The sequence below is a fragment of the Trachypithecus francoisi genome, unplaced genomic scaffold (genome assembly GCF_009764315.1).
Source record: "Trachypithecus francoisi isolate TF-2019V2 unplaced genomic scaffold, Tfra_2.0 Lachesis_group1, whole genome shotgun sequence".
In the NCBI taxonomy this organism is placed as follows: domain Eukaryota; kingdom Metazoa; phylum Chordata; class Mammalia; order Primates; family Cercopithecidae; genus Trachypithecus; species Trachypithecus francoisi.
Window position 1 is genome coordinate 2,661,457 of NW_022681454.1, and position 14,128 is coordinate 2,675,584.

General features: G+C 46.4%; 1 protein-coding gene across 4 annotated transcripts in view; it reads left to right on the forward strand.

Moving 5' to 3' along the window:
* The window catches only part of FAM193A (family with sequence similarity 193 member A), a 197,212-nt gene that overhangs the window by 57,785 nt on the left and 125,299 nt on the right, over positions 1-14,128 (forward strand). For all 4 annotated transcript variants that reach the window (XM_033213510.1, XM_033213511.1, XM_033213508.1 and 1 more), the window contains exon 2: positions 1,221-1,466. In XM_033213510.1, the coding sequence (XP_033069401.1) occupies positions 1,221-1,466 (246 nt within the window). The remainder of the gene's footprint in view (positions 1-1,220; positions 1,467-14,128) is intronic.

The following is a 14,128-nucleotide window of genomic DNA, read 5'->3' on the forward strand; positions in this document are numbered from 1 at the left end:
CTTCCTTCCTTCCTTCCTGCCCTGCCCTGCCCTGCCCTTTCCTTCCCTTCCCTTTCCTTCCTTCCTTCCTTCCTTCCTTCCTTCCTTCCCTCCTTCCCCTCCTCCTCCTCCTCCTCCTTTCCTTTCCTTTTTCCTTTCCTTTCTTTTCCTTTCCTTTCCTTTTTCCTTTCCTCTCCTTTCCTCTCCTTTCTTTTGACACAGGGTCTTGCCCTCTCACCCAGGCTAGAGTGCAGTGGCATGATCACAGCTCACTGCAGCCTCGACTTGCTGGGTTTTAGCAATCCTCTCACCTCAACCTCCCTAGTAGCTGGAACTACAGGTGTGCACCAGTACGCCTGGCTAATAGTTGGATATTTTGTAGAGGGGAAGTCTTGCTGTGTTACCGAGGCTGGTCTCAAACTCCTGAGCTCAAATGATATGTCACTTCTGCCTCCCCAAGTGCTGGGATCACAGGCGTAAGCAGCTGTGCCCAGCCTTCAGTTTCTTTTTCTGTATTTGTGTTTTAAAGGCTAATTTTATTTTATTTTTTGATAGAGTGGGTGGTTATCTTTTGAGAGGTTTTAAGGTATAATAATCTTGCCTTTTTCTCCTACCTCTAAGGCCGCTTCCCCTTGCCCCACATTGTAGGACCTATTTGAAAATGCAGATGTTTATTTACATCAGGTGATAGGGGATGAGCTCAGCATCATTATTGCTGGGCCTGAATGGCAGGCTGGGCCTTGAATGTGCAGCTGCCATCATTTCCCTGTTTATCTTGAATCTGGAATTTGGACAGCCCACCTCAGAGATGGTTTAGATCTGCAGACACACTTAAGCCAGAATTGCCATCTTGGGCCTGAGCCCTGGTATACAGATGCCTCTAGAATAGTGGTTTCAGACTTTGTTGGTGGTAACCAGTTTTGGTAAACAGTCTGAAAATCGAGGCTGACAATTTCTAGCGTGTGGTGAAAAAGTAATACAGAAGTCAAGGTGAAGGGCTTAATTGGACAATTTTCTAATTCGTGCTATCTAAGATTTTCTTTATGGCACTGTTATTTTATTTGAAGTATTATGAGTTTCTAGAACGTTAGGTTTAGTTTTATTCAATAAATTTCCTATTTTATGTTTCTGTATATAAGCATACATATGTATTTTAGTTTGTTTTACAACCATACATATATCTTAATATTGGCTTTATAGATGAGGTTTTGAAAATAGAATATTTTTTTTTTCTATTCCAGACTCCTTTTAGTTTTGGCATGAATCATAGGACACCACCCTACCCCGCTGGGGATTATTGTCTTCTGTGCAGAAGTGAACGGAAAGACTCCTCATTCTTAGAGAGTGGAATTAAGACTGCGAGCAAATTGGCCCTTTCCATGGCTCCCAAGGGCAACAGCGTGCTGCACCTGCCGCTATGGGTGTGCCCGGACTGCCGCAGGACCGTGGAGAAGGAGGAGAGGCATGGCGGCCTTGACCAGCCAGTGGTGAGTGGCTGCCAGCACAGGCAGCGCAGGGTGTTGGCTCCCCCGACCCCAGGTTATGGGGCCAGCTGGCAGTGAAAGAAATGGATTTGCTTTTGCTTCAGAGGGCACTCCCTCCTGCACCACCTTCTAGTCTGTTCCTCCTGGTCTTCCCTGCCGACACTGCAGTAGGTGGCAGGACACCTGCCCTCCTTGTCTGGGCATAATTCAGTCGTCAAGCTTTGTGGCCCTGAAGGGTGATTTTCGGCTTTGAGCTTAGTATTTCTTTGGTGGTGCAGTTTCTTGAAAAGGGAGTACAGTTTTCATGTGTTTAGTTCTCGGCAATTTGACATGCAGGTTAATTCTTTATCCGAAGCAGCTCTTAAGCCTGGCCTTCCCCTTGACTTGTTTGTGCCGCTTCAGCCTCTTGGAGGCCACAGCAAGGCCAGCAGGCTTGGCTGGGAAGGCCACACCCTTACTCTCATCTTTGACCTGATGGACGTTTTGGTGGGCCCTTGTTCCGGGCAGGCTTTCACATGTACTGTTTGGGATCTGGAAGGAGTTGGCTCTTGCAACTGTCTGAGGCCCCACATTCTAGGGCTCTTCTGTGCCCTTTGATTTCTGCTTGCAAGTGGCTAATTATTGTCTGAGCTCTTCTCTTCCTTCTGATACCTTGCTGTGTGCAGCCAGGAAGCATGTGCATTACCTGCTCCTCTGTTTTCTCCTGCAGAACTGCCTTGGGGGAGTCCTGGTGACAGTCTGAAGAGCATGTCCCCACTGCCTGGTGTGGGTTTCCATCTTTACTGGCCTTGAAGGCATGCTCCATCTCCAGGGCTCCATCTCTATCCTTGGGGTCTCGTTGTCTGAATTACTTTCTCACTCGGTCCCTCCCACACGTCCGCCTTTCCTGCTGTACTTCTCTTCCTAGCACTTATTTCTTTCTTTCTTTTTTTTTTTGAAACGGAGTCTCGTTCTGTCACCCAGGCTGGAGTGCAGTGGCGCGATCTCGGCTCACTGCAAGCTCCGGCTCCCAGGTTCATGCCATTCTCCTGCCTCAGCCTCCCAAGTAACTGGGACTACAGGGGTCCACCACCACGCCTGGCTAATGTTTTTTTTGTATTTTTAGTAGAGATGAGGTTTCACCGTGTTAGCCAGGATGGTCTCGATCTCCTGACCTTGTGATCCGCCCACCTCAGACTCCCAAAGTGCTGGGATTACAGGCATGAGCCACCGTGCCCGGCACTAGCACTTATTTCTAACATACTATGTATTTTACTTACTCATTTGGTTTGCTTTCTTCTTCATTAGAATATAAACTCCACAAAGGCAGCCGTTTTTATGGTTTTCTTTGTGTGGTTTTCGTTTGTTTGTTACCAATACCATTTGCTTTGCTTTTTGTGGTGTTTTTTGTTTGTTTGTTTTCTCCTTAAACTTTATCAACTCTTCTTCCTATTCCAGCCCTGCTCTTGCATTTTAGCCTGCCTCTGCCCTTGGGAACAGGCTTCTGCTGTTTGCACCTGGTTCAGAGGCCAGTGGAAGTGCCTATGGTTCCCTGCAGTTCATCTTGCCTGGGTTGGGGGAGGATCTCATTTCCCAGCCCCTGGCTTGTCTTGGTAATGGATAGTTTGTCAAATGAGCCTTTCTGTCCTCACCAGAAACAGTGACCTTGGGAACAGCAGAGGTGTAGTATTGACCTGTGTTTGTGGACTCAGACCATCTGTTGCTTTGTAGGTCGGCTTCTTTGTTGGAGCTGGCCTTTAAAAAAATAATATAATTTACCTTCCATTAAGATTCACTCTTTTTTTGCTTAAAAAATGTTCACTACCACAGTTAAGCTACAGAACATTTGCATCACCCCATAAAGTTCCCTTGTTCCCCTTGGTAGTCACTTCCCTTTCCCTACCCTAGCCTCTGGTAACCACCTACCTGAATTTTTTTTTTTTTTTTTTGAGGCAGAGTCTCGCTCTGTCACCCAGGCTGGAGTGCAGTTGCACAATCTTGGCTCACTGCAACCTTCACCTCCTGGGTTCAAGCAATTCTTCTGCCTCAGCCTCCCCAGTAGCTGGGACTACAGGCGCCTGCCATCACCTCGCCTAGCTAATTTTTGTATTTTTGGTACAGATGGGGTTTCACCATGTTGGCCAGGATGGTCTCGATCTCTTGACCTCGTGATCTGCCTGCCTCTGCCTCCCATAGTGATTACAGGCGTGAGCCATTGCGTCCAGCCTGACCTCATTTTTGTTCCTACAATTTGCTTTTTCCAGAGTGTCACATACACTTCTGTAACTTGCATGATGCTTTTGAGAGTCATCCAAAATGTTGCATGCATCCGTAGTTTCTCTTTTTCACTAATTGTACAGATAAACCAATTTATGCATTCACCAATTAATTGATGGATGTTTGTGTTGCTCCCACATTTGGGCTATTTTGAAAAAAGCTGCTATGACCATTATTTTTCTTTCTGTGGACATCCTTTTTATGTGTTGCTGGATTGATTTGCTAAAGTTATGTTAATGATTTTTGCATCTGTGCTCATGAAGGCTGTCTGTCTGTAGGCCTCTTACAGTGGTCTTTGGGGCCTCATAAAATGAGTTGGAATGTGTTCCTGTTTCTTCTCCTTTCTGGAAGAGTTTGTTAGAATTGGTATTATCTCTTCCTTAAACGTTATTGGTTCTTGCTTTCTGTTTCTCTTGTTCTGTTTGGTCAGATGCCAGACAGTGTGCAGTGAGCGTCAGGCTGGAGTTGTTTCCTGTTGTGCACCTGAGAGGCCAGGTCAGTCCAGTCGGCCTCAGCTGGGCTGTCTCTAGCACTGTGTGTGCTTGTGTGGGCCTGTAGAGGGGAGTTTCTCTCTACTACCTCCTTGGCAAGCTCTCCGATGGTGGCACCTTCTCAGTTCCCTCCTCTAGCCTGACTGTTGGGCAGCTCTGTGCTCACGGCCTTGGGGGCAGCTTTCCCAACGAACCTGCCTCTGCCCAGTGGCAGCCAGACTCTGTCTTGTATCTGCAGGGATCTGACCAGCCCGGTGTCTTGTGCTGGTCCTGGCCTGTGTGGGGCACATGCCTTTCTCCAGGACAAGGAGAAAGGCATGTTCCCTTCCTCTCAGCTAGTGGATTAGCCTGGAGACTTGGGCGCAGGTCTCCTGGGAATGAGTGGGAACGTTTCTTTTGGGGCTTTCCAGGAGTTAGACTCCCACACTTGACACTCTCAACCTTTCAGAATTTGTTTAAAGTTCAGCTGTTTTTTTCTAACCACTTTTATGGCCTCCTTCCACTTTCCTTCCTCTGCCAAAGGTGAAACAGTAAGTATGTCCCCTTGTCTGTGGAGAGGCTACTGCAGTTTGTTGTGTAATTCCCTCCGGCAGCCTGGTCACTTCAGCTCTCCAGTGGCCCAGAGATAGGATTTTATCATTTGTCCTGCTCTGGCTCATCCTTAGGGTCAGGGCTCACTCTCCCTCCGCTTTCTGCATCCAGAGGGGAAGTGGGTCTGAATTGCTGTCCTCTAGATAAGCATTCTGTTATCAGCAGTTGTAGGAGAATATTGGTGGGAATTTTTCTTAAATCCTACCTGACAGTTGCATGTTGCAGATTTCTCTGGAGACCTCTTCTTCCAAGACTGACCCATCCTAGCATCATGTCCTAGACATTGTCATGTCTGGAAACCTAAGAAATCTCCATTTCAAACTTTCATCTTGATCATTGTCTTTGTAGCTCACTTGCTTGACTGTCTTCTCTTGCCATAGTTTTTTTTTTTTTTTTTTTTGGAGACAGAGTCTTGCCTGTTGCCCAGGCTGGAGTGCAGTGGCACGATCTCAGCTCACTGCAGCCTCACTTCCTAGGTTCAAGAGACTATCGTGCCTCAACCTCCCGAGTAGCTGGGACTATAGGCATGCGCCATCACACCTGGCTAATTTTTTTTTCTTTTTTCTTTTCTTTTCTTTTCTTTTTTTTTTGAGACACAGTCTTGCTCTGTTACCCGGGCTGGAGTGCAGTGGTGTGATGTTGACTCACTGCAACCTCTGCCTCCTGGATTCAAGCGATTCTCATGCCTCACCCTCCGGAGTACCTGGGACTATAGGCGTGCAACACCACACCTGGCTGATTTTTGTATTTTTAGTAGAGACAGGGTTTCGCCATGATGGCCAGACTGGTCTCAAACTCCTGGCCTCAAGTGATCCACCGACCTTGGCTTCCCAAAGTGCTGGGATTACAGTCGTGAGCCACCGTGCCCGACCTGCCGTAGTTCTTTGACCTCATCTATCCCTATCAGTCCATGGATTCCATTCCTGTTCTGTTTATCATGTCTCCCTGACCTCACTTCTAGGGGCCTGAGTTCCCTGACTTGGCACTGTGACTCTTCCATGGCTCTCAGGCAAAGGCCCTGAACTTTTTTTGGTTATGCTGGTCTGGCCCTATCTCTTCCCTCCACGTGGCAGAATATTCCTGGAGAAAATTGCTGGCCTCAGTTTACTGCTTCCTCTTAATAACTTCATGACTCCAAGTCATGCATAGGCATCTGGTGCGTTTTTCTGGCTTAAGTACCTCCCCAAACTCCTTGGCAGGAACCCTTCCTTTTCCTTGCTTCTTAGACTACCTGCACACTCTTTACCCACCCCTTGCTCAGCTCAGCTATTGACCTTCATGCTTCAGGGATAAAATCAAAGCTAACATTGGGCACCTCCCTGTATCACCTCCAAACCCCCATAGCTGAGGGCGTTTTCTCCTCTCTTTCCTCTCCAAAGCCCACCCCCACTGGGCTTTCAAGTGCCTATCTGTTTTCATCTTCTTCAAGACTTTGTTGCTTTGATTATTGTTTTCCTCTGCCTTGGCCCATGACCGGTGGAATGCAAATACTCTGGGACTACTCATTCATGAATGACCCGCCTTTGGCCTCACCTGCCCTTCACAGCCATGTGTGTCTCTAGATAGATTCTAAAGTTGTGGTTCGGCCCCGGGCGCGGTGGCTCAAGCCTGTAATCCCAGCACTTTGGGAGGCCGAGATGGGCGGATCACGAGGTCAGGAGATCGAGACCATCCTGGCTAACACGGTGAAACACCATCTCTACTAAAAATACAAAAACGAGCCGGGCGAGGTGGCGGGCGCCTGTAGTCCCAGCTACTCGGGAGGCTGAGGCAGGAGAATGGCGTGAACCCGGGAGGCGGAGCTTGCAGTGAGCTGAGATCTGGCCACTGCACTCCAGTCCGGGCGACAGAGCGAGACTCCGCCTCAAAAAAAAAAAAAAAAAAGTTGTGGTTCACTTTCTTTAATGGTTAAAAGCTTGTCAAGTTAGTTTTGGTAAGTTATATTCTAAGAAATTGTCAGAGTTGCCGGCCGATGTGGCACATGCCTGTAGTTCTGGCTACACAGGAGACTGAGGCAGGAGGGTCACTTGAGCCCAGGAGTTTTGGGCTGTTGTGTGGTATGATAGCGCCAGTATACTGCAGTCTGGGCAGCACAGTGAGACCCTCTTTTAAAAAAAGAAAAAAAGAAAAATTGGCAGAGTTACTGGTATAAAGTTTTGTGTAATAGTCTCTTTTCACTTCCTACCTGATTTGTAGATTTGACTTTTTATTCTTTTTTTAAAAAATTTTTCCCCCTGAGATGGAGTCTCGCTCTGTCACCCAGGCTGGAATGCAGTGGTGCAGTCTCGGCTTACTGCAACCTCTGCCTCCCGGATTCAAGCAATTCTGATGACTCAGCCTCCCAAGTAGCTGGGACTATAGGCACGTACCACCACGCCCAGCTAATTTTTTTGTATTTTTAGTAGAGACTGGGTTTCTCCATGTTGGCCAGGCTGTTCTCTTTCCTGACCTCAGGTGATCTGCCCACCTTGGTCTCCCAAAGTACTGGGATTACAAGCCTGAGCCACCATGCCCAGCGACTTTTTATTTCTCATTATTTGTGCTTGCTTTCTTTTTCTTTTAAACTCGTTTTGTTAGAAGTCTGTCAGTTTTGGCCCAGCACAGTGGCTCACAACTCTAACCGTAGTCTTTGGGGGGTCAAAGCAGGAGGGTTGCTTGAGGCCAGGAGTTCAAGACCCACCTGGCCAACATAGCAAGACTCTGTCTATATAAAAAAAAATATATAGGCCAGGCATGGTGGCTCACGCCTGTAATCCCAGCACTTTGGGAGACTGAGGTGGGTGGATCACGAGGTCAGGACAGCGAGACCATCCTGGCTAACACGGTGAAACCCCGTCTCTACCAAAAATACAAAAATTAGCCAGGCGTGGTGGCAGGCGCCTGTAGTCCCAGCTACTGGGGAGGCTGAGGCCGGAGAATGGTGTGAACCTGGGAGGCAGAGCTCGCAGTGAGCTGAGATTGTGCCACTGCACTCCAGCCTGGGTGACAGAGTGAGACTCCGTCTCAAAAAAAAAAAAAAAGTCAGTTTTGTCTTTTCAAAGAAGCAGTTTTTAACTTTTAAAATGCTTTTACTTTGTGTATTTAATTAATTACTGCTTTTTATTATTATTATTTTTCAGATAGAGTCTTGCTCTGTTGCCCAGGCTGGAATGCAGTGGCGTGATCTTGGCTCACTGTAACCTCTGCCTCAGCCTCCTGAATAGCTGGGACTACAGGCATGCGCCACTGTGCCCAGCTAATTTTTGTATTTTTAGTAGAGACAGAGTTTTGCCATGTTGCTCAGGCTGGTTTCAAACTCCTGACCTCAAGTGACCCTCCCGCCTCGGCCTCCCAAAGTACTGGGTTGACAGGTGTGAGCCACTGCACCCAGGCAATTATTGCTATTTTATTTAATTAATTTATTTATTTTTTGAGATGGAGTCTTGCTCTGTCGCCCAGGCTGGAGTGCAGTGGCTGGATCTCAGCTCACTGCAAGCTCCGCCTCCCAGGTTTAGCCATTCTCCTGCCTCAGCCTCTGGAGTAGCTGGGACTACAGGCGTCTGCCACCTCGCCCGGCTAGGTTTTTTTTTTGTATTTTTTAGTAGAGACGGGGTTTCACTGTGTTAGCCAGGATGGTCTCGATCTCCTGACCTCGTGATCCGCCCGTCTCGGCCTCCCAAAGTGCTGGGATTACAGGCTTGAGCCACCGCGCCCGGCCTATTGCTATTTTATATACATGTATTATAAAATAGCATGTATATAAAATTAATATATGTGCTGTATATTAATATTTGATTAGTTGGTGCTCTGGTGAATGTGATATTAAAAAGATTTTTTTAGAGGCCCAAAAGAGAACAGTGCAAAGTTAGTTTCCTCTGGCTCTCTTTCTTTATCCTCTTTGCCTTCCCAGAGGCCTCCACTGTTGGCAGATGCTTGAATCTTCCTCTAGAGATTTTCTGTTCTTTTTTTTTTTTTTGAGACAAAGTTTCCCTGTTATCTCCCATGCTGGAGTATAATTGCATGATCTCGGCTAATGGAAACCTCCACCTCATGAGTTCAAATGATACTCCTGCCTTAGCCTCCTGAGTAGCTGGGATTATAGGCACGTGCCACCAACCCAGCTAATTTTTGTATTTTTAGTAGAGACTGGGTTTCACCACGTTGGCCAGGCTGGTCTTGAACTCCTGACCTCGGATGATCCACCCACCTTGGCCTCCCAAAGTGCATGAAGCCAGCCATGTGCCATGTGTGTTTTTTTTGTTGTTGTTTTTTGGGTTTTGTTTGTTTTGGAGAAGGAGCCTCTTTCTGTCATCCAGGCTGGAGTGCAGTGGCATCATCTTGGCTCACTGCAAGCTCCGCCTTCTGGGTTCACGCCATTCTTCTGCCTCAGCCTCCCCTGTAGCTGGGACTGCAGGCGCCCGTCACCACGCCTAGCTAATTTTTTGTTTTTTTTTTTGAGACGGAGTCTCGCTCTGTCGCCCAGGCTGGAGTGCAGTGGCCGGATCTCAGCTCACTGCAAGCTCCGCCTCCCAGGTTTATGCCATTCTCTTGCCTCAGCCTCCCGAGTAGCTGGGACTACAGGCGCCCGCCACATCGCCCGGCTAATTTTCTGTATTTTTTTTAGTAGAGACTGGGTTTCACCGTGTTAGCCAGGATTGTCTCAATTTCCTGAGCTCGTGATCTGCCCGCCTCGGCCTCCCAAAATGTTGGGATTAAAGTTGTGAGCCCCGGCGCCTGGCTTTTTTTTTTTTTTTTTTGCAGTTGAAGTTTTGCTCTTGTTGCCCAGGCTGGAGAGCAGTGGAGTGATCTCGGCTCACCACAACCTCTACCTTCTGGGTTCAAGCCATTCTCCTGCCTCAGCCTCCCAGTAGCTGGGATTACAGGCATGCACCACCATGGCCGGCTAATTTTTTTTTTTTTTTTTGAGACGGAGTCTTGCTCAGTCACCCAGGCTGGAGTGCAGTGGCACAAACTCAGCTCACTGCAAGCTCCGCCTCCTGGGTTCACGCCATTCTCCTTCCTCAGCCTCCCAAGTAGTTGGGACTACGGGACTACAAGTGCCTGCCACCACGCCCGGCTAATTTGTTTTGTATTTTTAGTAGAGGTGGGATTTCACCATGTTAGCCAGGATGGTCTTGATCTCCTGACCTCGTGATCCACCCGCCTTGGCCTCCCAAAGTGCAGGGATTGCAGGTGTGAGTTGCTGCACCGGCCGGTTTTCATTATTTTCTAATTTTTATTATTCTGTTTTCACCTGTGAATTATTTAGAAGTATGTGTAAGTATCCAAACACATATCTCTTGAATTATTATTATTTTGAGATGGAATCTCACTGTATCACCCAGACTGGAGTGTAGTGGCACGATCTTGGCTCACAGCAACCTCTGTGTTCTGGGTTCAAGTGATTCTCATGCCTCAGCCTCCCGAGCAGCTGGGATTGCAGGCGTGTGTCACCACGCCTGGCTAATTTTTGTATTTTTAGTAGAGACGGGGTTTCACTATGTTGGCCAGGCTAGTCTCAAACTCCTGACCTCAGGTGATCTGCCTCAGCCTCCCAATGTGCTGAAATTTCAGGCGTGAGCCACCACGCCCAGTCACTTGAATTACTTTTAATCATGTTGACTTTTAATTTAACGCTGTTATAGTTGAAAATCATAGTCTGTATTATAGTGATTCCTTATTAATCAGCTGTATTTGCTAGTTCTAATACATAGTTACTTCTTAAAAAATAGTTTGTGCTGGAAAATAATGTTTTCTCTGGGTTTAGGTAGAAGGCTCAGGACCTCATTAATTGTATTCTTAAATCCTTCTGTGTTCCTGTGGTTTTATTACTTTTTTGTGCTTAATCTGTCAATTTCTGAGTGATATTTAAAATCTCCTACTATGAATGTGTCTCTTTCCTTTCTTCCTTAAAAAATGTCTGTTTTTGCTTTACGTGTTTCAAGACTGTGCCGGGTAGAATACAGGTTAAAATTATTAAGTCTTCGTGTATTGTTCCTGTTACTGCATGGACCCATCTGTGGTCATGCCTTTCTCCTGAAGGGTGGTGTTTTCTGTTTGTTTAGCTATGGGAGCTCCCTCCCATTCTTTTTTTTTTGCACATCTGCACATCCTTTTAATTTTGACTTCTTTGTTTTAGTCTGTTTAGGTGTTCTCATGCAGTATATATAGAGGTAGACTTTATGTGGTTTTAACTGAGAGTCTGCTTTTCTTTTCTTCTTTCCTTTCTTTCCTTTTTTCTTTATTTTCTTTCTTCCTTTCTTCTTCCTCTCATCCTCTCTTTCTCTCTTTCTCTTTTCTTTTCTCCTTTCCGTTTCATTCCGTTCCGTTCCTTTCCTTTCCGATGGCAAGGTCTCACTCTGTCACCCAGGCTGGAGTGCAGTGGTGCGAAAACAGCTCACTGCAGCCTCAACTTCCTGGGCTCAAGTGATTCTCCCAGCTTAGCCTCCCGAGTAGCTGGGACTACAGTTGCATGCCAACAGCCCTGGCTAATTATTTATTTATTTTTTTAAAGTTTTTGTAGAGATGGGTCCCTACTGTGTTGCCCAGGCTGGTCTTGAACTCCTGTGCTCAAGCGATCCTACAGCCTTGGCCTCTCCAAGTGCTGACATTATGGGTGTGAGCCACCATGCCCAGCCGAGAGTCTGTATCCTAAATGGTGAAATCAATCCTTGTCACTTACTGTAATGGTTAATAGATGTGGGGTTGCCGGCGCGGTGGCTCACGATCTCGGCTCAATGCAACCTCTGCCTCCCAGGTTCAAGTGATTCTCCTGCCTCAGCCTACCAAGCAGATGGGATTACAGGTGCCTGCCACTGTGCCCGGCTAATTTTTGTATTTTTAGTAGAGATGGGGGTTTCACCATCTTGATCAGGCTGGTCTTGAAATCCTGACCTCGTGATCCACCCACCTCTGCCTCCCAAAGTGCTGGGATTACAGACGTGAGCCACCACATCCTCTTTAATGTCTGAATGATAGAACAAAGCTGGGTTCTTATATCTGCCTCTGTGTGGAACCTGTTGTGATAGGTTGTTCTAATTGAAGTGTTTGAACAAATATTTTATTGACTTTTTTAGAGAATTGTGGATATTTTTCTTTGATGCTGTACCAAACCATGACAAGTTGGTTTCTCAAGGGTTAGGCGTAGTGTAGAAGCTAAAACCAATTAGTGGCTTTTCCCTACACTGTTACGTGAAAGTCCATTCATCTGTCTTGTCCTCTGAATGGATATCTTGCCCATGCATGGCTTGTAACATCACATGTTGGTTATTTGTAAAGTATTGGTTTACTAAGGTAGACAGATTTTCCTGACATTAATACTTTTCATCATTATTTTTTAAAAATCATATTTGTTACAAAAAAATCATATTTGTTAATATCACCACTGATCTCATCAGAAAGGTCTTTAAATGTTGAGTTTTCAAGCCCACAGTGGCAGGTGCAAGTTTTCCAGAGTTCTAATTCTTGCTCAGAAAAATTATGATTATGAGAAAAGCTCATGGTCCCAAATAATGCCAAATTGCCTTGAAGTGACAGACTCATTTTGTTCATCTTGGAAAATATCTGACAAATATCCAAGTCCAAATAACCATAGTTTGGCCCATCATTCACTCTTTTGAAGTAAAACTGAACGTTTCACAGGTGAAGGGCCATTCAGCTCCCAGTGCACAGTGAGATTCCTGGAGGCCGGCTCCTCCCGGGGCATGCTAGAGAAATGCTTCATGTGTGCTTCCCACTTCCTTACGGAGAGTAGTCAGAAGACTTGTGCTCGGGGGTGGAGATTTATGCAAAATAATTATTTTTGCTGCATCAAGGACATTTTTAAGTGAAACTGGCTTTTTTCCCCCCTCACAGCTTTGAAGCGTGTGGCAGTGAAGAATGCAGCAGCCACTAGCATGCTTTGCTCCTGCAGTCTTTGTCCTCGCATTGGCGCTTAGCTCTTTTCCCCACCATTGTTTTTGCCCTGTCCATGTGAATGTCAGCACGGTGAAAAAGGCAGAGGAAATTTTGGTACTAATTTGAAAATAGTTTTGACTCGTGGGCCTGCTGAAGGGGGTTAGGGTGAAAATCCTATTTTGCTAGCCATTAGTAGTTAACCACAGATTTCTTTTTTTTTTTTTTTTTTTTTTTTTGAGGCGGAGTCTCGCTCTGTCACCCGGGCTGGAGTGCAGTGGCCGGATCTCAGCTCACTGCAAGCTCCGCCTCCCGGGTTTACGCCATTCTCCTGCCTCAGCCTCCTGAGTAGCTGGGACTATAGGCGCCCGCCACCTCGCCTGGCTAGTTTTTTGTATTTTTTATTAGAGACGGGGTTTCACCGTGTTAGCCAGGATGGTCTCGATCTCCTGACCTCGTGATCCGCCCATCTTGGCCTCCCAAAGTGCTGGGATTATAGGCTTGAGCCGCCGCGCCCGGCCAACTTTTTTTTTTTTTATATATCTATCTGGTGATACGTATCAACCAGATTTTTTTCTAGTATTTGGAGAATAATGCTTTCCCTTCTAATTCTTCATTATAGCTTTAACACTGAAATTTGTCAGAGAACTTAATTATCAATGATATGTTCAGGTTGGCGACTAGGCTTGTAGCATGGCCTTAACCTTGCTGCGGCTCTAGGCTGTGCTGGACCATCTGAATGGGGTCCTCCGACCATACTCTGAGAACCACATCTCTGTTGGGTTGTCTTTTTCTTATTGACTTGTGGGATTTCTTTATATACACTCAGTAGTAGCTCTTTATTGGTTATATGTGTTGCAGATATTGCCTGTTTCTTTTTTGTCTATCTTTCACTGTGTGATGATATTGCTTTATGAACACAGATTCTTTTTTTTTTTTTTACCTTGAGATGCTACCAGGGCAGCCACTCCCCACAGCCCCTGCTGGGGTCTGAATGTGCACAACGCACTTCACATCCGGGCGTGCAGCATAAATTGCAGAGTGTAAGGTGTAGCCAGCTTGATTTACTCCCAGATTAGTGCTTCTACGATCTACTATATCTCCTTGTAGATTGATCTTAACCTGAAAATTTAAAAAAAATTTTTTTAAATATCAAAAGGACTTCATTTTTCTTTTCTGTTTTCGAGACAGTAGCTCTCGCCCAGTATGGAGTGCGGTGGTGCAATCCCGATTCTCTGCAGCCTTCACCTCCCGTGTTCAAGCAGTCCTTCTGCCTCAGTCTCCCGAGTAGCTGAGACTACAGGTGCGCACCACCATGCCTGGCTAATTTTTGTATTTTTAGTATAGATGGGATTTTGCCATGTTGTTCAGGCTGATCTCAAACTCCTGGGCTCGATCAGTCTCCCTCTGTTGCCCTGGCTGGACCTCAGATGATCTGCCTGCCGCAGCCTCCCA